We start from the raw sequence: 26,415 nt of genomic DNA, 5'->3' as shown, positions 1-26,415 counted from the left end.
TCTCACTATATTGCCCAGGCTGGTCTCAAACTCCTGGTCTAAGTGATCCTCCTGCCTCAGCCTCCCAAAGTGGTGGGATTACAGACATGAGCCACTGTGATTGACCTCTTTTTTTTTTTTTTGAGACAGTCTAACTCTGTTGCCCAGGCTGGAGTGCAGTGACACAAACTTGGCTCACTGCAACCTCTGCCTCCTGGGTTGGAGCAATTCTCCTGCCTCAGCCTCCCAAGTAGTTGGGATTACAGGTGCCTGCCACCATGCCCGGCTAATTTTTGTATTTTTAGTAGAGACAGGGTTTCACTATGTTGGCCAGGCTGGTATCAAACTCCTGACCTTGTGATCCGCCTGCCTCGGCCTCCCAAAGTGCTGGGATTACAAGCGTGAGCCACTGCGCCCGGCCAGACCTCTTTTCTTTCTTTTTCTTTTTTTGCTAATAAAACAGTTAAGACAATTGTCCATTTTATTTTATTTGTTAAATTGCTAAAAAGTCATCAGGGGAAAACATTAACAAAAAATGAAATTGACAGATTTAAATATCAATGAAATCCATGTTTCATTCCTACACTGTTATGTGCCCAAAATGACTATCTCAGGGTAAGCCACCTGGCATCCCTGAGTTGTATGGGAAACATCACTCACAGCACCAGCTTCGCCAGGGCACATGGGGTGTGCACTGACATGAACCCTGGTTGGAGGGAGGGGAGCAGAGCAAGTAGAGCGTACAATGGAGCCAACACCTAAAGTTTGCTCTCATTTGACAATGAACACGGTGAGAGGGAGCCACTTACTGGTAACCATGCAGAACATGCCTTCTGCAGTTCATGGAGAGGCTACATGGGACGCAGGCCTGGAAATTCAGCTTCCTCACCACCAGGCGTGGTTAGATCCTCCCCACTGACTTGTGTGCTGGTAAGAGACCATGGATAATGCAAAGTAGAGCACATCACCATGCCAGGATCACCACAAGGACAAGGACAGACAGACAGACCAACCAGGAATACCACTTTTAAGGGGGAAGGAAAGAGTGAAGCAGAAGAAACCCAGAATGACAAGGTGAAAGAAAGGAAAGGGAAACATCTCTTTGTTCTCCATTGGCTGGTGGCTTTCTGTCCTCCAAAGTCAAGGCTTCTTAAGTTGGTTTTCTTTCTTCCTCCTCCTCCTCCTCTTTTCTTTATTTTAAAGAGTTCCAACACAGTTCCTAGAATAGTTCATGGTTTTCAGCTGTTGCTGTAAAACTCGAACATTAAAATCAAATCAATCCACAGACAGCTGGGAGGAGAGTAAGCCCAGTATGCCCTAAAATGAAATTTAAGCTTGTTTCAACACCAAATTTGTGCTCCCAAAGTGTAGGGTAGGGTGGGGTTGTGGAGTCCACCAACCAAATGAAGGGTGGAAATAGGAATGAAAACACAAAACCCTCTCTGCTGCATAACCTGTGAAATAAGAGAACAGGAAGCTCTGTCCAAGAGGGTAGGGAGAGACTAAAATTCTTACGTAAGATGGACAAGGTGACCAGTGAAGTCACTAGGCCATGGGAGCTCTCAAAAGGCACACTTGCAGGAATGGAAGGGGTTAAAGCTTCAAGTAGAAACAAAATGAATTTTCAATAAATACGGATAAATATTTGCTTCAGGTGCTGCTGAGGGTTAAAAAAAAATTAGTCTCATTTTTCTCAGTGAATTTTAAGACAAAATTGGTATCATGTGAAAAATGGGGTCATGGTTCAATCTGGCCTGACTGCAGCATCCACGGCATTGTGGAAATGCTCACCTCGGCCGAGACACGTGAAGTCCCACCGCACAGGTGGCTTCAGGAGGCCTGAGGAGACAATCACCTTCACTGTGTTGAATCACTTTCCCATGGTACACGCCCACAGTGCCCAGGAGCTACCAAGACCAACAATAATGGGGGCAGACAAGGCAGATTTTTCTTAAAAAGCTGTAAGCAAACAGTCTGGTTCCAGGCAGTATGCGTCAAACTGGAATTCAATGGAGTTCAGAGGAACCAGATTACTTTCTAAGACAATCAACATATCTGTTGCCTGCCTACTTGGGGGAAGTGGAAGGAATCAACACGTTAACAGCTGGCTTAGGAAGGCCACAGGACTAAGGGAAAGACTGTAAGGTTGAGATTCTGTACTTTCAGGTTTCTAATATACTTTATATTTAGATAGGAACTACTGAGTTTGGAGGCACATTCCATGCACAAACACAATGTCCTAACACAAGGTACAGCAATAGCGGTAACACCTGAATTGCTAGCCTTCTGGCCCAGCTTTCCCTTGTAAATAAGGACCCCACATGATCGAACAGTCTTTGCCAAGCAAGGATTGGCAACAGCACCAGAGCCTGAGTCGCGAAAGGGAAGTGTGGAGCTCCAAGCAGTTGGATGCCACATAAGTAGACACATGTTGTTTCCTCATTGAAGGGAACACAAAGAGCAGTTTCTGGAACACATACCCCTCCCCACAAGCTAGGCTTGGCACCAGGGTGGCTTTCCTACGAAGACCACATCATAAAAGCTAATGGCTAAGGGAAAGCATTCAGCATGATGTAACAGGAGAAAACACACTTATCAGTACACTTAGGCTGCCAGATGCCGGCTGAAAGCCAGGACCCAGGGCCAGCTGCAGCAGGCTTTGTGCCTGAGAAACGCTAATAATAAAAAGAGGAGTGTCAGGGTGGGAAGGTGATGTTTTGAAATTAGGATTTATATTTCAAAACAAAACAAAGGCAAAACAAAAATCCTCTTTCCACTGATGAGAAATCACCAAAAATCCCTATTTAAATGGTGCCATTTGAAATAAACTTATTTTGACATCTCCTATGCCCAGGCCATGGTTGAGACTAGTAACTTTCTGTATCAAGCAAAGAAATGCTCTACTTGGTTACACCTTAATCTCAGAAATGAAGTGAAAGTAAAAACCCAAGCCCTATTTGGGTGACACATGAAGAAGACAAGTGCAAAGGATGGAGCTGTTTCTGAGGTCAGCCATGTGTCAAGAAGTCAAATACATGATTCTCAACTCCATCACCTGCCAATAGCCAGGAAGAGGAATATATGTCACCACAAGGAAAAAAACATTTCTAAAAAGAACTGTTATTGGAATTCCCTTCCAGAATCAATTTCCACATTCTACAAATATGGGATGAGTGTGCTCAATGTGCTTTGGAAGTAAAAAGAAGCCCATAGGGAAAAAACAGTATCTTTTGATGCTTCAAAGATTTCTCACAATATTGGCATCTTAGAATTCCCTACTGGCCCCCTAGTGACACCAGGGAAAGGGTTCCACAAGTATTTCTAAGCAGCTTCTGATTTCTGTAGGCACCTGAGCTTTGTAAAAGAAACAGAAAGTCAGACAGGTTTTAGGACTTAACCACATATGAAAAAAAAAAAAAAAGAAAAAAAGGTAGAAGAAAAAAGCAGCCTGTAAGTGAATGGAAAAGGCAGTTTCCAAGTACCATGTTCTAAGGGAAGAAAGAGGAGAATAAATATGTTTTTTGGCAACTTGCCACCAAATATGATTGATTGTCAGAAATTTCCACAATCAGACACAAAACGTTTTCTGAGACACACAAGAAGCACTCCAAAGACCAATGGACACTACTAGGCGGTCAGATGTTGGCTGCATAAACATTATTTCACGATGACCCGGCACACAAATGTGGAATAAAATCCTTTGTTGGGTAACTTTCCTCAGCCATAAAAGGCAACAGGGGGCCAGGCACTGGCATTTCTGCAGAGCTGTCACAGGTCCTCTGTGGTTTTAAGAGAAGGGGAAAAACAGTTACTTTTACCCTGACAGCACCTGAAGCATGAGAGTCTAAAACCCTCCACCTTTGCAACTTACAAATGCCCTTTCATTTTTTAACTCCAAGAAGGCCACATAAAGATTTACAGGGGGCTCTTCAGTTTCTTTTGGGAAGTTACTGATGTTAGTCTGTTCTCTAACTTCTTGGTCTAGTTACCAGCAAGGTAGAAAAAGGCAGCCTAGCCCCTGTTAAAACACAGCAACAACTTTATCTGAACCAGGATGGAAATCTCTCCCTTTTTTTGTCAACAGAGTTGGCTACATAATATATATATATATTTATATATAATTTTTTTTCTTAATGGAGATTTGATCCCAGCCTGGAGTGACTTCGGTTGGGAATTAAAGAGTTTTGGCTTCTGGGAGTAATTTTGTTTTCCCAATTCTCAGTCCAAATGCTTACACACTGGAAAATTCCAAATTAAAAGCCACAGAAAAGGAAAGGGGTTTAGAACACATTATCTCTTTGCTCGTACAAAGTACAAGGCGTTTGTTTTTGGATAGTACTTCACATTCTGTTTCTTGTCCATGAGTCCTCCAAATATGATGAGTTCACCCCTGCCTTGTACCACGGTATGCAGGCTGGTTTCAGGAGGTCCAACCACAGAACTGCTATTAAATACTTTCCATTTGACCCGCCCCTTCTCCTTGGTGTCTTTAATGTCCAGCACGTACATCTGCATGGGCTTGCAGTTCATACTCTGGTATAGGGGTTTGCCAACATTTAGGGACTGTGGAGGGTGGTGGCCCAGGCGGCGAGCAATGGGAGGTAAGGAATGTCCATCTCCTTGGGCAGGCCCTGGGCGAGGGATGGGCACTGTTTCTCCACTGCTCAAACTCTGGCTCCCAGGAGAGCCTGGAGAAGACCCAAGAGGAGGACTTAGTGCTGCAGAGGCCGAGGGGCCTTTGGAGGACATCGCTTTGATGGCTTCCAGACTCCGACGCAGGGCACCTGGGGAGACGGCCCCTGCAAGGGCACTGGCCACGTGAGGTGGGGTATGCACACCATTTGTCTGTTCAGGAGGGTGTCTCATACTTCCCCCAACTGTCCTATTGTCCATGCCATCCATGGGATTACTACTGGAAGCGGGTTTCAGATCCCAATTCAGATCTATGGATCCTAATCTCAGATCTTTCTGATCTGGTAGTGATCCTCGTCGGGGGGCCAAAGAAAGTCCTATTTTCAGGTCGTATCCTTCAGCAGCAGATGGAGTACTTGGAGATATGGCCTGTACAGGACTGTCCAAAGAAGAGCCACCCACAGCTGCCGTTCCTGGAGACAAACTCCCACCATTGAGGATAGGAGAGCCGTCTCCTCTGGCTGGGGAAAGGCTCCCTTCCCGGGAACCTGAAGGAGTCTGCCTTTGAGCCCTGGGTCTCAGTGTTCCCCAGCGGCCGTTAACACAAGGAGCTTCATCCATGCTTCTTACTGGAGACTGAGAGCGGTACTCTCGGGTTTCAGGAACGAGAGCTGGAGGAGTGGCACTGATAGGTGATGGGCGAGAGTTCAAACTGGGGCTGAGTGGGGCTCTCCCACTAGGAGCCTGGCTGAAGACCACCACACACTGTCCCACCTGGAAGACAAAGGACCAGTGCTCACACTCTTCTATGATTCTGATTGTTCATTCAACTGTCAAACATTTTATCATGAGCATCTGTCATGTGCCAGACATTTTGTAGGTACCTGAGATATGAAGATGAAAATGATGTAGTCTGCCCTCTAGGCTAGAAGTCAGACATGGGAACAATCGCTGCTTTGTGTGACATATGCTATCATTAGAGATATGTATACAGAAGGGGTGGGGAGAAGGGAACAATCAGTTTTTGTTAGAAGGAGAAGGGAAAGTTTCACAGACAAATAGATGCTTAAAGTTGGGACTTACTGAATGAGTAGGGCCCCTGTAAGTTTTCCCATTTAGTGAGAAATGCCAAAGGAGCTATGGCTAATGTTCACCTCTTTTGTGACACCAAGGTGTTTTCTATTTTTGTACAAATTTCTTTGTAACCTGACAAAGTAATGTGGTTTTCCACAATTTAGGACCTGTCCTCCTGCTAGCCTGTCAGCTCCCTGCTTACCCGGCAAGCTGGATGGCACCACAGTTCTGGGGCCCCATGCTCTTCATTTTCTACCTTGAGTGGCTGCCAGGCCCAAGGACCAGAATGCATGTGCAACAACCAAGCATCCTTGAATAGCTGTAAGAGAAAAAACCAATAACAAGACTCAGGTGTGATATGCGTTCCAAAACACACACACACAGAGTTGCAGTCTCAAAGCTGTCCTGTCCGGTCTTGAAAGGATGTGGACTCTTCAGAAGGATAGCAAAATCCTCAGTTAATTATTCCATTGTGCATGCATCCACTTATGCTTTCATTCATTCATATATTACCACTGGCTTAGCACATGGAATTGTGCTTGTGACCCATGAATCAACTGAGTGGTTTTGACACTTGCCCATAATTTTATGTGTATGTATTGGGGATTGAAGGAGAGGATAAATAATACATATCCACAACTTTCTGAATCTGCTTTCTTAAATTCTGTGTGAACTCTGACAGTTATCAACCTGCTTTTTTGTTCCACTGCCCTCTCCCCTTTGAAAATATGATAGCAGTAAACTTTATAGCCTAAAAAGGAAATAGGAATAGGAAGAATATAGATATGAATATTCAAGAGACAAATATCTATGATTAAAAGGATCCCCCCCAACCCTAAAAAAAAGCAGAAACAAAGGCCAGAAAATACAAAGGCTATACCCAAAAAGCATTCCTTAAATTAAAATGCCATGGAAATAGTCTTGTATACTCCTAGAAAAGAAGACAGGGGAAACAGGTTTTGAACACTTAGTAGCATGCACATGGGAATGCCACAGAAGCAATACTCACAGCATTGGGACCGCCACACCCTCCGAGGATTAAGATAGTTGCATCATCTATGACAATCTGAGGAGGGGAAGACATTGAAAATAAACCTACAAAGACACAGGTTTCTGACTTTCTATGCTTCACTGGTATATGAGAATAGCCTACCTAGCTCCCAAATGGGAATGTTCTAGTTACCATAACCTCTCCATTCTCCTAAAAACATATCAATTCTGATCCCTGTGAACAAATTACTGATAATTCACCTGAAAGGATACATTCTTTGTTGATCAAATATTAACATGAATGTCAACCACATAAAATGCAGGATTCTCTTGAGAAATGACACAGCAAAGTAAATGCTTTGGGGAGGAGCATAATATAAAACCACTATAAATAATATGACCCATTAGAAGTTGAAAAATAAATACCAGTAAAAAAGAATGATACATTTTCTTTGGCTTAGTGCATATTGGCATCTTACCTGACTCCCTCCTCCCTCTCCCGTCCTAACTGAAAGACGCTACAGTGTTTGCTGAATAGTTATTTTAATTCCTGAGCACCTGAGATTGGCCACCTCGAGGATGAGGACTGGGGCCGGAGATGTTCGGCTTGGACCACGCCCACTGCTCAAGGTCAAGGACCCAGACATCATTGCTCCTGTGAATTAAGGACAGAAGGATAAAGGTAGTTAGGAGCTCCCAGGGACCATAATGGTGGCTGGGGAGTTTCACATGCCTGTGGCCCATCTGGCAAACTTGCACCATTTTCACTTTCACAGACTGTGTGGGCTGGAGCAGGTTTTAGAGATGCCCTACTCAGAGTTCAGGGGCTTCTGAACCAGAAAGAGACCATGTTGCTGAATCCCAGCTCTGTAGCCTGAACAAGTCACTTAATTTTCTCTAACTCTGACTTTATCTCTAAAATGAAAATACTGTTACTACTCTCTGAGGAGCTGATATAAAATGAAGGAACCTTTATAAAGATGCGCAGCAAAGTGTTATGCTCCTACTTAGCACTTAGGCTGTATCTTTCTTCCCCTACTTTCCCTAGAAGTCATCCTGAGACCCTCCCTCTGCTCTTTCCACGAGGCCTCATCTGAGCCACGTCTGCAGCCAGACACTAGTACCTAATGAGATTATTTTTTTAACCATCTATTAACTGAAGTAAAAGCAGATGATTAAAAAATAGTTAATTGGTGACAGCAGGAAATAGACACTGGTCAAGCTACAGTTTTCAAAAGCAAAAACCACAAAGAAGAGAAAAAACGATTCAAAAGGCAGCTTCATCATTGTCCAGGAGTTAAAAGCTTTATCGATTCTGGCTACAAAAAGTAATTGCACAATGACTAATGAAAGCTGCAGTTTTATCAAGGACAGACTGGCATCTCTAACCCTCAAGGGACCAACATGACGAGGACAGACTCCGGGATGGCAGTCTCTCTTTCATGGTCACTTAAGGTCATTGATTCACCCACAAAAATACAGGAATAATAGTTCCAATATCTGAAATCCTAAACTCTCTCATTGGGAGAGTAGCTCCTATAATCTCTCTCCATAACTGTTTTAAAATATGAAGATGGAAATGCCCTAAGGGAGGACAGGTGTGGGATGGTCTTGCTGCTGACAGCTCATCAACTTCCACTTCAGAGCACAGGGGGAATGACCACAACTGCTGCTACCGCTGAATCAGACAATGATACAGATGGAATGCTCTGGCTCCTGACTATGGCTTGAGCTGTCCAGTATGGCCAGAAGTGGACAGGACAGGAGGTAGGGACAATGACCTCACAGAAATGTCATGCCTGACACAGTTTTCCTGTTCCTACCCATTCCACAACCCATCCCATTTGTTTGTTTCTTTTCTTTCCTTCTTTCTTTCTTTTCATGCCCTTTACATGTGGCTCAACCAACCTATCACATTTGGAGGGCCCACCATTTCCACTTGTCCTGTCAATCTCCCCCTCTTCTCCTCTAAAGCCCAAAAGGGCAAGAGCTGGGTAATAAAGTAGAATAAGTAAAAGCATTCTGTTTCTCGAAAGTTGGCCTTCTGCAGGCACAGCACAGCAGGCAAGGTGGAGGTTCCATCAGAATTTGATCCTACTGAATAGAACCATGTGTCAAAGAGATTCTACATAACTATGATTTTATAGAGCAAATTTTTCAATTTATTGGTCTGTGATTAAGGGATTAAAGAACAGAATGCTAGGATGAGATAACTAATTGGATTAATTAGAGCCATGCTCAGGAATACTGACCCTAACTTACTTTTTTTTTTTCTCCTTAAGAGTCTCGATCTGTTGCCCAGGCTGGAATGCAATGGGGTGATCTTGGCTCACTGCAATCGCCACTTCCCAGGTTCAAGCGATTCTCCTGCCTTAGTCTCCCAAGTAACTGGGACTACAGGTGTGTGCCACCATGCCCGGCTAATTTTTGTATTTTTAGTAGAGATGGGGCTTCGCCATGTTCGCCATGCTGGTCACAAACTCCTGACCTCAGGTGATCCACTCACCTTGGCCTCCCAAAATGCTGGGATTACAGGTGTGAATTAGGCACCTGGTCCCTAATTCACTTTTAAACCTGTTATTCCCAGGAGTATTTACCTTCAGGCTCATATGGAGCAAACCAAATGTACTTACATTTGCCGGGATCCTAAAGAGCCACCAAAGACAATCATTTTATCATCTATCACACAGGAGGAGTGGCCAGCCATGGGAGGTGGCCCATGGGTTGTCACAATGCAGTTCCACCTAATGTAAAAAGACAGGAGGAAGTCAAGAAGTCAGCACCACACACTTGATGTAAAAATAGTAAGTAGGCATCCATTTAAAATGATAATCCTATCACTTTCAGCAGAGATTTGTTGGGATAATAAGTAGAGGATGGCATAATGTATTTATGCCTTTCCTACAAGTTTGCTTAAAGTTATCTTCTTTCAAGTTCTGAATGTAAATGGTCTGGAGGGAGAGAGATGAGAAAACGATGACAAGAGACAAGATCATGGCTTCTTTGGCCTGGTTTGCTGACAAAGCACCACCTGCCACCTGCTACCTTTCCCTATGGTCCTGATCAGTAACAGCTAACAAGCGCCATGTACTAAGTATTCCATTACAAGAAACAGCGGTTGCTGTCATTAAGAGATATATGTTTGAAAAACAATTCAGAGTAAGTCCTGGAGACACAGTTAGGAGTAAGGAATCATCTGGATCTACAACACTCCTGGAGTGTTAGCAGCCAAAGCTGAAGAGCTCGCTGTTCTTCAACTGGCTCATTCATTTTTCTTGAAAGAGGAATAAATCTCTTCTATTTTTTCTCTTTAGAATAAGGGTTCTAAATGCAGGGTTCTAAGAGAGTCCTGTAAATTCTCTGAAACTGTTGGTAAAATCTGTGAATATGTGCATTTTTCCCCTCCTAGGAAAAGAGTCCACAGCTTTCCATCTAATTCTCAAAGGGACTCTTGACAGAAAAAACAAAGAATCCACTGATTTAAGGCCTTTTCTTCCAGATTTAAAGAGTTTATCTTTGTGACTTACCAATTTTTAGAGGGTGAGTAAGTGTGTATTTCATCAAAGAATCTCTCTGGCTGGTGTAGGGGATAAGGGCTTGGCCGCGTCCAGCCACCAAACAGCACTAGCAAGTCCTTGTACACGACCAGAGTTGCTCCAGCTTTGGGGGAAGGATAGGACCCTAGGGAAAGTCAGTAACACCATGGTTAGCATTCAGGATCTCACAACAATCCGTAGTTAGGCTATCCATAGATCACCTTTCCCTGGAAGAGTAACAAAAGGGGAACTAATACTACAAAGTGTAGAGGAAAGGTGGAAAGAAAACCGGGTTTGAGTCTGAGAGAAAATCATCACTAATTCACACGTCTTTTATTATTAACAGAGAAATATGAGTTAGAGAAAAGTTACTTAGCCTCTCTCATGTTTATAATTTGCTCACCTAAAATTAGGGATGAGAGTACCTATCTCATAAGGCTGTTTTGAGTATTAAATAGTATATTCAAAGCACCTAACATAATGCCTGGCACATAGAAAGTGCTCAACAAATGAGCACCCCTTCCCATCCCTTTAACAAACTGAACAGAGGTCACAAAGAAAAGAAAGAATGTAGAGGACCAGGGAGAAGTATACATAGAGGCTGGATGTCTGGATGCAACTTAAAAATAACTCGTTACAAAACACAGGTAAGAAAAGGAGGCAGGAGGCAGTTCTTATTTGTCCTGTGAGTCAAATTGTAACATAGGGACCTCTAGGCCCCTAGCTATGGGCTTCACATAACCAGATAGCCTCAGCCTAGCACAAATGGGGCAGACCTTCAAGGATTGGTGTGAAGGAATTCCAGTGAAACCATAAGTCTTACACCACACACCATCTAGACTGGACCTCTGGGCTACACTGACCAAATTCTGAAAAAAACAGTTTGGCTTATGCTGGAAAACTTTAGAGATAACAAATGTCTTACAGGAGCATAATTTTTCAAAATCTATTGTCTTTGAAATAACAATTGCTATTTTTCCCCATCCCTCACTCTACATGTCACCTTTAGTTTCCTCAAGACCAAAGTAACTTGTCCCAATATCCAGGTGTCAGTAAATACCAGAATACTTTTTTTTTTCTTTGGAGGTGGAGTCTCGCTTTGTCACCCAGGCTGGAGTGCAATGATGCAATCTCAGCTCATTGCAACCTCCACCTCCTGGGTTCAAGTGATTTTCCTGCCTTAGCCTCCTGAGTAGCTGGGATTACAGGCATCTGCCATCATGCCCAGCTAATTGTTGCATTTTTAGTTGAGATGGGGTTTCACCATGTTGGCCAGGCTGGTCTCAAACTCCTGACCTCAGGTGATCTACCCGCCTTGGCCTCCCAAAGTGCTGGGATTACAGGCGTGAGCCACCATGCCTCGCCAAGAATACTTTTTTTTAAAAAATCTTTTTTTTTTTCTTTTTGGTTAAAGCTGCAGGACTCACTTTTCAAAGGATATCTTAAGCAGAAGAAATCCCAACACTACATTAACCTGACAGCAGTCGAGATGCTCCAATCTAGGTGGAGAGCTTTGCTTCCTCTTTCAGTAGCACATTACAGGAACACTGTTTGAAAAGCCCTGCTCAGACTGCTTTAATGGTGTCACTTACAAAGTCTCAAGGTTGAGAAGGTAGAGCAGAGGACTGTCTTTCTTGTGATCTCACTTAGGGGAACAATACGATTTACTGAGAAGGCATCAGTCCTGAAGAGTACAGGGTGAGCATCTAAGAACACCATGTGGCATCAGCTATTTTTCATTTCTTCTTCCTTTTTTTTTTTTGAGACAGGGTCTTGCTGTTGCCCAGACTGGAGTGCAGTGGCACAATTACGGCTCACTGCAGCCTCAACCTCCTGGGCTCAAGGGATCCTCCCACTTTAACCTCCCAAATAGCTAGGAATACAGGCAAGCACCACCATGCCCGACTAATTTTTAAATTTTTTGTAGTGATGGGGACTCCCTGCATTGCCCAGACTGGTCTCGAACTCATGGGTTCAAGCAATCCTGCCGCCTTGGCCTTTCGAAGTGTTAGGATTACAGGTGTAAGCCACTGTGCCTGTCCGTGTCAACTATTTTGAATACTTTCCTAAATAAAACCAACACTAATCCAGACCACAGGAACTGACTGTAGAAATGAGTCTTTATTTATTTATTAATCTTGAGACAGGGTCTAGCTTTGTCACCCAGGCTAGAGTGCAGTGATGCGATCATGGCTCACTGCAGCCTCGACTTCCTCAGGCTGAAGCAATCCTCTTGCTTCAGCCTCTCGAGTAGCAGAGACTACAGGCATGTAATACCATATCCAGCTAATTTTTAAAATTTTTTTGTTGTGATCAGGTCTTGCTATGTTGCTCAGGCTGGCCACGAACTCCTGGCCTCAAGCGATCCTCCCGCCTCAGCCTCCCAAAGTGCTGGGATTATAGGCATTACCCACCTCACCCAGTCAGAAATCTTCTCTAGGAAGAGTTATCACATCAATCTGAAGTGCTGAAGTATTCTCTACCCTCAAATCCCACAAGAATAGTGATTAAAGAGGCTGTTGTCTTTCATATAGCCTTACTGTTCCTGGTCAAAAACATTTACCTCCCCAAGGGGATCTATCTCCTAGCCCAATTAGAAAGCCTAAGTAATATAATGGTCTAGTTAAAACACAACTATTGCTCTAAAATAATTTAATTTGTGAAATACCAGACAAAGCTTCCAAGTTCTTGCCTCTAACTTGGAAATCATCAGTACTATGAAACAGTTAGAAAAAAGAAAAAACAAATAAACACATCACAGACTTCAGCAAAATAGTAATGTAAACTCTCTAGACTAGAATGTGGATTTGGATTTGAGATACTGGGCTTAAAGAAATTATAAATGCAGTATAAGAATATATACCTCTTGCCAGGCGCAGTGGCTCACACCTGTAATCCCAGCACTTTGGGAAGCCAAGGCAGGCAGATCACTTAAGGTCAGGAGTTTGAGACCAGTCTGGCCAACATGGTGAGATCCTGTCTCTACTAAAAATATTAAAAAATTAGCCAGGCATGGTAGCCCACGCCTGTAATTCCAGCTACTCAGGAGGCTGAGGCACAAGAATTGCTTGAAACTAGGAGGTGGAGGTTGCAGTGAGCCAAGATTGAGCCACTGCACTCTGGCCTGAGTGAAAGAGCAAGACTCTGTCTCAAAAAAAAAAAAAAAAGAAAGAAAGAAAAAAAAGAAAGAAAGAATATATACCTTTTAAGGTGGGACATATTCATAGAATTTTTAAAAGTATTCATAAAACATGGCATACATAATGTAAGTAGAGGAAAGACTACACTTTAGATCTGTACTGCCCAACAAAGTCACCACTGGCCACATGTTGCCCGTGGTTATCAAACTGAAGAGCACAGATGTAGGACATTTCTATCATTGCAGAAAGTTCTATTTAATAGCGGTATTTTAGAAAAAGGTTTTAACTTTGTCAACAGTGTGCCTATGTTTGGGGATTACGGGAAAGTAGCAGGGATAGATGAATAACTTAACTCCAAGAGAAATGACAATTATTGTTACTATAACTCTTACTACTGCTACTGATGGTAATGACTAATATTTATTGAGCATCTACATCTATTATGTACTATGCAGCTTTTTTTTTTTTTTTTTTTTTTTGAGACAGAATCTCGCTCTGTCACCCAGGCTGGAGTGTAATGGCACGATCTCGGCTCACTGCAACCTCTGCCTCCCAGGTTCAAATTATTCTCCTGTCTCAGCCTCCCAAGTAGCTGGGATTACAGGCGCATACTGCCACGCCCGGCTAATTTTTTGTATTTTAGTAGAGACGGGGTTTCACCATGTTGCCCAGGCTGGTCTCAAACTCCTGAGCTCAGGCAATCCACTGGCCTCAGCCTCCCAAAGTGCTAGGATTACAGGTGTGAGCCACCAAGCCTGGCCCAATTACTATGCAGCTTTTTAAGTGCTTTGCATGTATTAATTAACTTAATCCTTCTAAAATTCCTAGTTTTATTCCTATTTTACAGATAAGAAACCTGAGGGCACAACTCTTTAAATAACTTGTCCAAGGTCGTAGAACTAATAAGTGAAGAGCCAGGATTCTAATCCATTTATTCTGGATTTTAATTTTTAATTTTATTTTTTTGAGATGAGGTCTCACTCTGGCACCCAGGCTGGAGTGCAGTGGTGTGACTGATCATGGCTCACTGCACTTCTGACCTCCTGGGTGCAAGGGATCTTTCTACCTCAGCCTCCTAAGCAGCTAAGACTACAGTCACAGGCCACTACATCCAGCTAATTTTTTTTTTTTGGTAGAGATGGGGGTCTCTCTGTGTTGCCCAGACTGGTCTTAAACTCCTGGCCTCAAGTGATTCTCCCACCTCTGCCACCTCCCAAAATGCTGGAATTACAGGCATGAGCCACCTCACCTTAAAAGAATGAGCTTTAAAGTCAGAATATATCATGCTGCACTTCATGCATACAGATACATTCCTTCTGAATAGTTGCCACAAACAAGTCTGATGCCTTAAAAGGTCTATTGTTTCAAAGCTGAAGAAGTTCTTTCTTCAATCTTAATCCGGTAAAGCCAAAGACCTAGTCAGAGAGAAGTAAATTAAACAGAAGGCTATTCTTAGAACCTCTTTTTCTCTACAAGGCTCTGGGACACACTCCACCTCTAATATAGGACCATTTACTTATTCTCCGAACTCTCCAAGGAAAGGTAAGCTGAGGCCAGTGATAATGATAAATCAATATAAGAGATCCTCTAGGATTATCTTAGGTAAGGGCTTTCCAAAACGATGCCTCAGATATCCTGACCTTTTAGAAAGGCAAAATCTTTCCCTCTACTTTTTATCTCATGAAGTAGGAGAACTCCTCCATCTAGAATTTATCTCCATGGCCTATTTTATGTCACAAAGAGCAGGAGCATCTTAAATACCTCAACTTAATTTCAGCATCTTAATTATCTCAACTAAGTAGGGGAAAGTTAAATCAATTGTATACCCCCACCTCAATTTGTGGGTGAACTGGAAAAAAACTTACCATACAAGAACAAATGAGGTGGCAGAGATCAACATACAGCTTTTATACAGTGAGTTCAGCAACGAGAAGTCAAGGATACAGGTATATCAATTTTTTTTTTTGTTTTTGAGATGCGTCTCACTCTGTCGCCCAGGCTGGAGTGCAGTGGCGCGATCTCGGCTCACTGCAAGCTCCACCTCCCAGGTTCAAGGGATTCTCCTGCCTCAGCCTCCCGAGTAGCTGGGACTACAGGCACCCCCCGCCACACTCAAGCTAATTTTTTTTATTGTTGTATTTTTAGTAGAGGCAGGGTTTCACTGTGTTAGCCAGGATGGTCTCGATCTCCTGACCTTGTGATCCACCCGCCTTGGTCTCCCAAACTGCTGGGATTACAGGCGTTGGGCCACCGCGCCTGGCCCAGGTATATCAAATTTTATGTGACCCTGAGTGCCCATATAATATTTGGCATATTTATTGCAAATTGGATACTTTTAAATTATTGCTACTTTAAGAATTGATATTGTGAAGCCTTTATAAAGAACTCCTACTTCCATTATTTCTAAAAATCTACATATTTCATATATGTGTGTGTGTATATGTATATATATTTTGAGATGGGGTCTTGCTATGCTGCCCAGTCTGGTCTTTAACTCCTGAGCTCAAGCATTCCTCTTGCCTCAGCCTCCTGAGTAGCTTGGACTACAGGAGTATACCAAAATGCCTGGCTCATATTTCATACTTTGAATTTGTTTAAAGCAGATGGTCCTTAATTCCCTCTCGATGATCTTAAAGCAAAATCTATAAATCAAATGAATTTATGGTGAGATCACATGGGGTGTGGTGGCTCAAGCCTGTAATCCTAGCACTTTGGGAGGTCAAGGCGGGTGGATCACTTGAGGCCAGGCGTTTGAAACCAGCCTGGGCAACATGGCAAAACCATGTCTCTACTAAAAATACAAAAATTAGCCAGGTGTGGTGGCATGTGCCTGTGGTCCCAGGTTCAAGAATCGCTTGAACCTGGGAGGTGGAGGTTGCAGTGAGCCCAGACCGTGCACCAGTACACATGGGGTGGTCAGAGATTACGCGGATCCATCAATTTTGGCAATTTCTTTTTCTTTTTGAGACAGGGTCTCACTCCGGTTGCCCACGTTAGAGTCTGGAGTGCAGTGGCGTAATCGATCTCAGCTCACTGCAACTCCGACTTCTCAAGCTCAGGTGATTCTCACACCTCAGCCTCCCAAGTAGCTGGGACAACAGGCACGTGCCACCACGGCAGGCTAGTTTTTTGTAATTTTAGTAGAGACAGCATTTCACCATGTTGTGTAGGCTCGTTTCAAACTCCTGGACTTAAGCAATCTGCCCGCCTCGGCCTCCCAAAGTGCTAGGATTACAGGCGTGCGCCACAACTTTGGTAATTTCTATATCAAAGAATAACATTCTCTTTAGCCAAAGTGGAGTTCTGGAAAACAAACAGTAAGTCTCTACTAGAATTTCAAGAAAAACAAGAAAAGCCATATTCAAATTACATAACTTTATTCATTTTTTTTTAAGTTCCAGGAAAAGCAAGCCATTTAAAGAGTGCCTAAGCCAGGCGCAGTGGCTCATCCCTGTAATCCCAGCACTTTGGGAGGCTGAGGCGGGCGGATCACGAGGTCAGGAGATCGAGACCATCCTGGCTAACATGGTGAAAAATACAAAAAATTAGCTTGGGTGTGGTGGCAGGTGCCTTGTAGTCCCAGCTACTCAGGAGGCTGAGGCAGGAGAATGGCGTGAACCCGGGAGGCAGAGCTTGCATTGAGCCAAGATCACGTCACTGCACTCCAGCCTGGGTGGCAGAGCGAGACTCCATCAGAAAAAAGAGTACCTATAAACCTTCTTTAAAAGCACACGGCCGGCCAGGCGTGGTGGATCACCTGAGGTCAGGAGTTCGAGACCAGCCTGACCAACATGGTGAAGCCCCGTCTCTACTAAAAATACAAAAAATTAGCCGGGCATGGTGGTGCACACCTGTAATCCCAGCTTCTTGTGAGGCTGAGGCAGGAGAAACGCTTGAACCCGGGAGGCAGAGGTTGCAGTGAGCCAAGATCGCACCGTTGCACTCCAGCCTGGGCAACAAGAGCGAAACTCCGTCTCAAGGAAAAAAACAAAAACAAAAAAAACGAAAAACCAAAAAACAAAACAAAACAAAAAACCCACGGCCATACATTATTAACAATAACTTTTTTTTTTTTTTTGGAGGCAGAGTTTCACTCTTTTCGCCCAGGCTGGAGTGCGATGGCACAATCTTGGCTCGCTGCAACTTCCACCTCCCAGGTTCAAGCGATTCTCCTGGTTCAGCCTCCCGAGTAGCTGGGATTAGAGGTGTGTGCCACCACACTTGGCTAATTTTTGTATTATTAGTAGAGACGAGGTTTCACCATGTTGGCCAGGCTGGTCTCGAACTCCTGGCCTCAGGTGATCCACCTGCCTCAGCCTCCCAAAGTGCAGGGATTACAGGCATGAGCCACCACGCCAGGCCAACAATAATTTTTATATGGAGTAGCCGTAGATAAAATGTCAAGTAATGACTTTGAAGAACTGCCTGAATGTGCATGTAATTCATTCCAAACAGCAGCTACAGTTATAGCACATAGGTTTAATACATTTTTATTAAAACACACACATCTGCCACACTAGCACCTGAGTAACTGGAAATCTTGAACAACATGAAGTACTCTCGGAATAGCTGACATTCGATAGTTAAAAAGGCACATAACCACTATGGTGACATATGATGAAATAAATACTGCTCCTGCAAGAACACTTATAAAATGAAGGTTTTATACTCATTAGGACATTTCTTGGCCTGCCTTCAAAATAACAAAGCCACTGGGCTTCTAAATTCAGTCTAAGTGCCATTACTGCACAAAAGTGAAGAAAGGAAGGGTGTCATTCCCATTGAGTTCCCATCAAGCACGACAGGACCAAATGTGCCCACATCAAGCGTAGATGAACATGTTACTTGAGCCTCTTCCCCTAGAGCCCTCTTCCCCTAGAGCCAGGAGTCACCCTCATGGGCTTCATTCCCCAAACACATCAAAGGCCTCCTAAATCGCACAGCAGATATGATCAATGGAACAAATTTCAAAACAAGGCACAAGCCCAAAAGGCAGCTGTGGCAAACTGAATAATCAGATAGACACCCTATACAACAGAACTAACATTCCCTAAAACTGCTAATAGGTTCAGCTGTTTCCCAAGGTTCCTATGAAATCAGAATAAAATTTCACATATGATGGTGGTATAATTACACGGCATTCTTGTTTACGTTTGCAAAGAAGCTGGTTAAACAGTGAAGCAGTTCCAAATCCTAGTTTGATTTCTATGCCACTTTCCCACAATTGTAGTTTCTATTTACACAGAACCCAGGACTAAATAGAGCAGCTCAACTATTTGATAACAAGATAAAACAATCACCTGTTTTAATTGGGGATGCCTGTATTTTATGCACGATTTAAAAATGTATGTATATATTTTTTGAGACGGAGTTTCGCTCTTGTTGCCCAGGCTGGAGTGAAATGGCGCGATCTCGGCTCACCGCAGCCTCTGCCTCCCAGTTTCAACGGATTCTCCTGCCTCAGCCTCCCAAGTAGCTGGGATTATAGGCATGCACCACCAAGTGGCTAATTTTGTATTTTTAGTAAAGATGGGGTTTCTCCATGTTGGTCAGGCTGGTTCGAACTCCCAACCTCAGGTGGTCCTCCCGTCTTGGCCCCCCAAAGTGCTGGGATTACAGGCATGAGCTACCGTGCCCGGCCTAAAAAATATTTTTGTATCTCCATGCTATTATCATTTTTTAGTATTAGTTTATTGTTAAGGAGTTATAAATAATACTGTTTGATGGCCTATTATGTGCTAACTACTGAGTGCTACAAATTTTATATTTATTATCTAATTTAATCATTATAACCTTAAAATGCAGGTATTACTAGCCTCATTTTACAGATGAATAACGGTAGTTGAAGCTAATGCATAATGCTTACACCGAGCTAGACACTGTTCTAGGTACCTCTTGAAAACTAAAAAAGAAAAAAAAAAGGCAAATTCCATGTTCTGAGTAATCAAGAAATCCAACCTAAAGGGTTATTTAATGAAAGAAGAGTTAATCCCTTGTCCTTGGAAGTTTAGGTTCAGATAAGTCCCTATTAAAAAAAAAAAAAAAAGACATTTCAAGGCCTCCTAAAGGAGCTCTATATGGCTCACAAAGCCTTTTGGTCCCTGATCTGCATACTACACAGTTGGCTCTGAGTACAGGTGTCTTAGGCAATAATAGCCAAATGTCACAAGATGAGAAGCAGGTATATAATCCTACCATTTTCTCAATATCACTTACATTCTCAACAAATAGAACTGTTACTCTAGTCTTACACACTTCAGACTTTTGGGGAGAAACTGACTTATTTATTTTTATTTCCTTAAGAAAATGAAAGTGCTTTAAAACACTTTCAAATAAAATAATCAAACAAGATAGAACTTTTGAAAGAAAAAGTCAGAACCCTTTCTACCCCATGGAAAATGGCTATTTTCATTACTGTTTTCAAAGTATAGTTTTTTTTAAAAAAATAGAAACATGTCTTTCATACATATATAGAGTAAACATGTGTTAGGATATATTTAACTTATTAATAAGGGAGCAAGCAGGAAGTAATGCTAATTCAAAGGAGAATTTGAGGAAAAGAGCCATGCTAAAATAAGTTTGCTAACAGCCAGGCACAGTGGCATGTACCTGTAGTCCCCAGCTACTCAGGAGACTGAGGCGGGAGGATGGCTTAACCTCCTGCCTTAAGATAGGTTAAGTCTCCCCATCTTAACCACTCTGTGCAGACTCGCTTTCTCAGAGTGGGTCCAATATAAAGCATTCACTTCCAACTCCAGCTCCACAGGCAGTATACCAGTCCTTCACACACAAAACTGGCCTTGAGGGCAAAGTAATGCCAGATAGACCAGTTAACTAAAACCCTACCCCACAGATGCTGTGTTTTTTGTTTTGTTTTGTGGTAGCGAGGAGCCTCAAACTGGCGTGTGTATGGGGGGTGGGAAGGATGGATTTTGCTGATAAAACCAAAGCTGGGTCTTGGAAAGCTCTGACTAAGCATCTGGCTTGGTAAAGCTGTCATCATGGTATTGTGTGAAGTGACTGACCTCGACAGCAGGAGTTCAGAGATCAGGATAATTTGGACAGATATTTCCCAGAATACCATATTACCATCATAATCAGAAAACCTAGAGGGCACTGGAGGATAGCGTGGCACATTTAACTTTGAAGGAAACAGATTCCTTAAAGAAAAACTGCTGGCGTTATAATTTAACTGCTTACTCAAAACTATTTTGATTTTACAGGCAATACTTCGTAAGGGCAACAACAAAAGCATGTTTCATGGTTCTGTGGTTTGAGGAGGTAGGGATAAAAGGATAATTGAGAAAAACACTTCAAAATTCATGAGTATAAAGTCTGTCTTGACCATAAACACCTTGAAGACAACTATTTGGAATGGTCTCCAAAATACTGCAGCCCAAGGACCAAGGAGGTTCTATCTGGAACAGATACTAGTTTCTCTTCTGGTAATAAAAATATTTCCAACTTAACATCAATGTGGCCAATGATAATTACAAGTCATTGCATTTATATAAATGCCCATGAAGATACAAGTACATAATGCTTTAAAGAAAGAAATAGGAAGTAAATACAAAGTTACAGAACCTCTAAACTCCTGCTTCCTAAGACTTGGTTCTACCCAGGAGTGCTCTTTAATTGCAGTTCTAATCAGGGGTGTTGAAATTATCCATTTAGATTCTCCCCAATAAGACTATACTATCCTAGAAGACAGGGACTATTTCTTATGAAAATGTTTGTTGAATTGAAGCCATCCACGGAAGCCAAATGGTTATAGATCTCTCAGGAGCTGAGATCAGGGTCGGCTCCAGCTAATTATAACATACCCTAGAGGCATCAGCCCACCTTTGGGTGGGGTTAAAGTCAAACATTTTTTTGGGTCTCCCCCTCTACCCACTCCATTTTTTTCTTCCTATTTTACTCCTCAATTGTAAAAAGGCCAGAAAAGTTACTGATTGACATCAACATTCACTGGTATTAGACAAAACTTGTCTGGATCTCAGGATTCAGGGTATACATTATTATTACAACTATATCCACATCTTTAAAAACATCATTCTATGGGTCATTTATGAAATATCCAAATAACAGGAACTTTTGTAATGGGCATGAGAAACTTTTAGATCTTGTCTAACTATGCCACAGGCATGAACTAAAGGAAATTCTCTATTGGCATTGTTTTCACTTCTTAACAAAACCATATGAAAGACCACTTGATGAATAGGGCAGCACTTATCAGCTAAAAATTAACAATACAAAAGCCAGTAATAGTTCCTTGTTACCATTTCAAGTAGTCTTTTGATTCAATTTCTGAGGGAGGAGAGGAGGTCCAAAGTCTCAGTTTAATCTGATAATTTGTTAATTGCAGTTCTAATGGGGGTGGGGGGCATAGGGGGTACTCTTTCAAGTAGGGACTTTAAGAAGTGAAAACAATGTTACCAGTCATAAAGTTTCTGGCCTGGTGTCAAAACAGAAAAATCCTTGTCAGCCCTGAGAGTGAGCCAAACTGAAATATGGTAAAATCTTACTTATTCTCTCCCTGGGAGGACCAAAAGTTACCCAGATCTGTGCTATACAAATTTTCCCACTCTTCTCTTTAGCAGGAGGTAATGTGTATACACCTTAGAAAAGCATGTATTCTGGAAAAATCCCAGGGTCTGAACTTTCTAAATAAACAAGAAGGATTTCTTCCTTTTCTAAAGGAACCTACTGGCTCTGCTTTCATTCACATGTCCTGAGACCATCACAGGTCCAGGTTGTTACAGGACTGCAAAGGGCTACAGGAAACAAGGAAGAACCACCACCTCATGAAGAAGGTTAACCAGGAATAGGTCCATGGGTCAGGGAGGAGCTAATATAATAACTTAAAATATTCCCTTAAATAACATCTTAACTCCTTCTTAATCAAAAGCACATCACTTTAATAAGAACAAAGAGGCCGGGCACAGCAGCTCACGCCTGTAATCCCAGCACTTTGGGAGGTCGAGGCAGGCAGATGACCTGAGGTCGAGAGTTCAAGATCAGCCTGACCAACATGGAGAAACCCCGTCTCTACTAAAAACGAACAAACGAACAAAAAAACAAAATGAGCTGGGTGTGGTGGCACATGCCTGTAATCCCAGCTACTCGGGAGGCTGAGACAGGAGAATTACTTGAACCCGGGATTCTCCGGTCTCAGCCTCCCGAGTAGCTGGGACTACAGACACGCATCACCACACCCGGTTAATTTTTGTATTTTAGCAGAGATGGGAGTGTTTCACCATGTTGGCCAGGCTGGTCTCGAACTCCTGACCTCGTGATCCACCCACCTCGGCCTTCCAAAGTGCTGGGATTACAGGCGTGAGCCACCGCACCTGGCTTTTTTTTTTTTTTTTTTGTGACAGAGTCTCTGTCTCTGTCACCCAGACTGGAGTGCAGCAGTGCAATTTCAGCTCCTGGGTTCAAGCGATTCTCCTGCCTCAGCCTCCTAAGTAGCTGGGACTACAGGCACATGATATCATACCCGCCTAATTTTCTGTATTTTTAGTAGAGATGAGGTTTTGTCATGCTGGCCAGGCTGGTCTCAAACTCTTGACCGTGGGTGATCTGCCTGCCTCGGCCTCCCAAAGTGCTGGGATTACAGGTATAAACCACCGAACCCAGACTTTTTTTTTTTTTTAAGAGAGTATCACTCTGTTCCCCAGGCCGGAGTGCAGTGGCAGTATCTCAGTTCAAGCGATTCTCGTGCCTCAGCTTCCTGAGTAGCTGAAATTATACATGTGCCACCACATCTGGCTACTCATAATTTTTTGTTTATTTGAGACAGAGTTTCGCTCTTGTTGCCCAGGCTGGAGTGCAATGGCGTGATCTCGGCTCACTGTAACCTCCGCCTCCCAGGTTCAAGCGATTTTCCTGCCTCAGCCTCCCGAGTAGCTGGGATTACAGGCATGAGCCACCATGTCCAGCTAATTTTGTATTTTCAGTGGAGACGGGGTTTCTCCATGTTGGTCAGGCTGGTCTCAAACTCCCAATCTCAGGTGATCCGCCTATCTCGGCCTCCCAAAGTGCTGGTATTACAGGCATGAGCCACCATGCCTGGCCTATTCTTTATGTTTTCTTTGTTTTTTCTGTTTTGTTTTGTTTTTGAGATGGAGTTTCACTCTGTCACCCAAGCTGGAGTGCAGTGGCTCAATCTCACTGCAACCTCCGCCTCCCAGGCTCAAGTGATCTTCCCACATCAGCCTTCCAAGTAGATGGGACCACAGACATGCAAACCACAGCTGGCTAATTTTTTGTATTTTTGGTATAGACAGGGTTTCATCATGTTGCCTAGGTTCATCTGGAACTCCTGAGCTCAAGTGATCAGCCTGCCAAGGCCTCCCAAGGTGCTGGGATTACAGGTTCACGTGAGCCACCACGCCCAGCCACTTTCTCTTCTTATAAAGCCACCAGTCCCCACTCCCAGTTTAACCCATTAATCCAGGAACGAATTAATCCATTCTGCTGTCATGACCCAAACACCTCTTAAAGACCCCACCTCTCAATACTGCTACACTGGGGATTAACTTTCAACACATGTTTCAGAGGGAACAAACATTCAAACCATGGCAAGCCCCATCACTTCCAGTGTCTCTGCTAGATGGAGTTAGGCAGCAGTAAATGGAGAAAACAATTTAATTAGGCCTAACAACTGGACGCTGAAGTGCTTAGGATTTGTCTAGAAAATAATTCCCAAGGGAAGATTGGGGATGAATTCATAAATATAATCATGTCCCTTTCTTTTCATCATCCTTCACTTATTCACCAGAGCCTTCAAGATAAAGGCCAGGCCAGGTGCAGTGGCTCACGCCTGTAATCCCAGCACTTTGTGAGGCTGAGGTGGGAAGATTACTTGAGGCCAGGAATTCAAGACCAGCCTGAGCAATACAGAGAGACTCTGTCTCTCAAAAAAAAAAAAAAAAGAAAGAAAAAAAAGAAAAGAAAGAAAAAGAAAAGATAAATTCCAAATCCCTTACTTACCATGAGATACACACATACACACACACACACACACACACACACACACACATAAAATTCCATTCTTTGAGCAACTACTATGTGCCAGGTACTAGAGTCAGCAGTGAGTAAAACAGACAAAAAGCCCTCAGTCCCAGGAAGCGTATAGCTTGCTGAGGGGAAGAAAGACAGTGTGACATATGGTGGTAAGTGCCAAGGGGGGAAAAAAAAAACAAAACAAGAGGAAAAGGAGTCAGGGAAGTTGTCCTTTCAAACTGTAGTTAGGGAATGCCTCACAGAGGGAGACATATGAATAAAGACCTGTGAAGCAGGTAAAGGAGAGAGTCACAAGGACATGCAGGAAGAGTGTTCCAGGCAGAAATAGCAAGAGCAGAGGCCCAGGTGTGAGGCTAAAATACAGTGAGGGACAGGAATGCAGCAGGCAATGAGGTCAGAGAGATGAGGGGACAGGATGACTGTGCAGGACCTTGTTTGGCCATACTTTGATCCCTAACTACCGTGTGCGTGTGTGTGTGTGTGTGTGTGTGTGTGTGTTGGCATCTAACTCTGTTGCCCAGGCTGGAGTGCAGTGGCATGATCTCAGCTCACTGCAACCTTCGCCTCCTAGGTTCAAGCCACTCTCCTGCCTCAGCCTCCCAAGTAGCTGGGATTACAGGCGCCTGCCACCACACCTGGCTACTTTTTGTATTTTAAGTAGAGATGGGGTTTCACCATGTTGGCCAGGCTGGTCTCGAACTCCTGAACTCAGATGATCTGCCCACCTCAGCTTCCCAAAGTGCTGGGATTACATGCATGAGCCACCGCACCTGGCCCCTAACTACCTTTCTAATACCCACTTGTACCACTCTCCCCTCACATATCCTGGTTCAGGAACACCCAACCTATTTGTAAGTCCATGAACATGCCAAACTCTCTTACCTCCATCCACAGCCTTTTTTCAATGGCTATTCATAGCCCTCTTCATTTACCACATAAGTGTTTGGTTTTCTTCTGCTAGAAGGAGAACCTCTTAGGATTAGGAACTCCTGTTACTTAGTACTATACCTGCATACCTAGCATAGTCATTGGATGCTCAATAGTCCTCTGTAGGCTGGGTGCGGTGGCTCACACTTGTAATCTCAGCCCTCTGGGAGGCTGAGGCGGGTGGATCACCTGAGGTCAGGAGTTCGAGACCAGCCTAGCCAACATGGTGAAACCCCGTTTCTACCAAAAAAAAAAAAAAAGAAAACAATACAAAAATTAGCTGGGCGTGGTGGTGCATGCCCATAGTCCCAGCTACTCGAGAGGCTAAGGCAGGAGAATCGCATGAATCTGGGAGGTGGAGGTTGCAGTGAGCCAAGATTGTGCCACTGCACTCCAGCCTGGGGGACAGAGCAAGACTCCGTCCCAAAAAGAAAAAAAAAAAAAGTCCTCTGTAGACTGAAATGATTAATGTCTAACAGCATGAAGTCTGGCCAGATGTCCACAGAGACGCAAACTATAAGGCTCACTGCAACTCTCTTTTTTTTGAGACAGAGTTTCGCTCTTGTTACCCAGGCTGGAGTGCAATGGCACGATCTTGGCTCACCGCAACTCCCGCCTCCCGGGTTCAAGCGATTCTTCTGCCTCAGCCTCCCGAGTAGCTGGGATTACAGGCATGCACCACCACACCCAGCTAATTTTGTATTTTAAGTAGAGACCGGGTTTCACCATGTTAGTCAGGCTGGTTTCGAACTCCTGACCTCAAGTGATCCACCCACCTTGGCCTCCCAAAGTGCTGGGATTACAGGCGTGAGCCGCCGTGCCCGGTGGGTCACTGCAACTCTCTAATAGGTAAAGGCTTGGCTGAAGGAACAAGAGTATGCACAAAGGTAGAGGTGGAGAGAAGGGAAGATTATGCAGGATCTTGTCAGCCACACTTTGATCCCTAACTACCTTTCCTATCCCTGAGACCCAAGGTGGCAGCAAGTAGGATACTTTGGGTAAAAGGACATGTTAGTCATCGAAATTTGTGTACATAAAAATCCATAGCTTTTCCTGATGTTATAACTTCTAGCCTTTACACGAACAATGGCTAGCATTTGATGAATTCT

General features: G+C 43.5%; 1 protein-coding gene across 2 annotated transcripts in view; it reads right to left on the bottom strand.

The window, feature by feature from the left end:
* Positions 1–447: 447 nt before the first annotated feature.
* Positions 448–26,415, bottom strand: part of FBXO42 (F-box protein 42) — a 106,345-nt gene continuing 80,377 nt past the window's right edge. For both annotated transcript variants that reach the window (XM_003806235.5, XM_063594556.1), the window contains 6 exons: positions 10,203–10,356; positions 9,309–9,419; positions 7,234–7,330; positions 6,695–6,751; positions 5,888–6,004; positions 448–5,385 (listed from right to left, as the gene is read on the bottom strand). In XM_003806235.5, coding sequence (XP_003806283.1) covers positions 4,270–5,385; positions 5,888–6,004; positions 6,695–6,751; positions 7,234–7,330; positions 9,309–9,419; positions 10,203–10,356 — 1,652 coding nt within the window. In that variant the 3' untranslated portion in view covers positions 448–4,269. The remainder of the gene's footprint in view (positions 5,386–5,887; positions 6,005–6,694; positions 6,752–7,233; positions 7,331–9,308; positions 9,420–10,202; positions 10,357–26,415) is intronic.

Source organism: Pan paniscus, chromosome 1 (assembly GCF_029289425.2).
Source record: "Pan paniscus chromosome 1, NHGRI_mPanPan1-v2.0_pri, whole genome shotgun sequence".
In the NCBI taxonomy this organism is placed as follows: Eukaryota; Metazoa; Chordata; class Mammalia; order Primates; family Hominidae; genus Pan; species Pan paniscus.
This window is presented reverse-complemented; position numbering and strand designations above follow the sequence as displayed.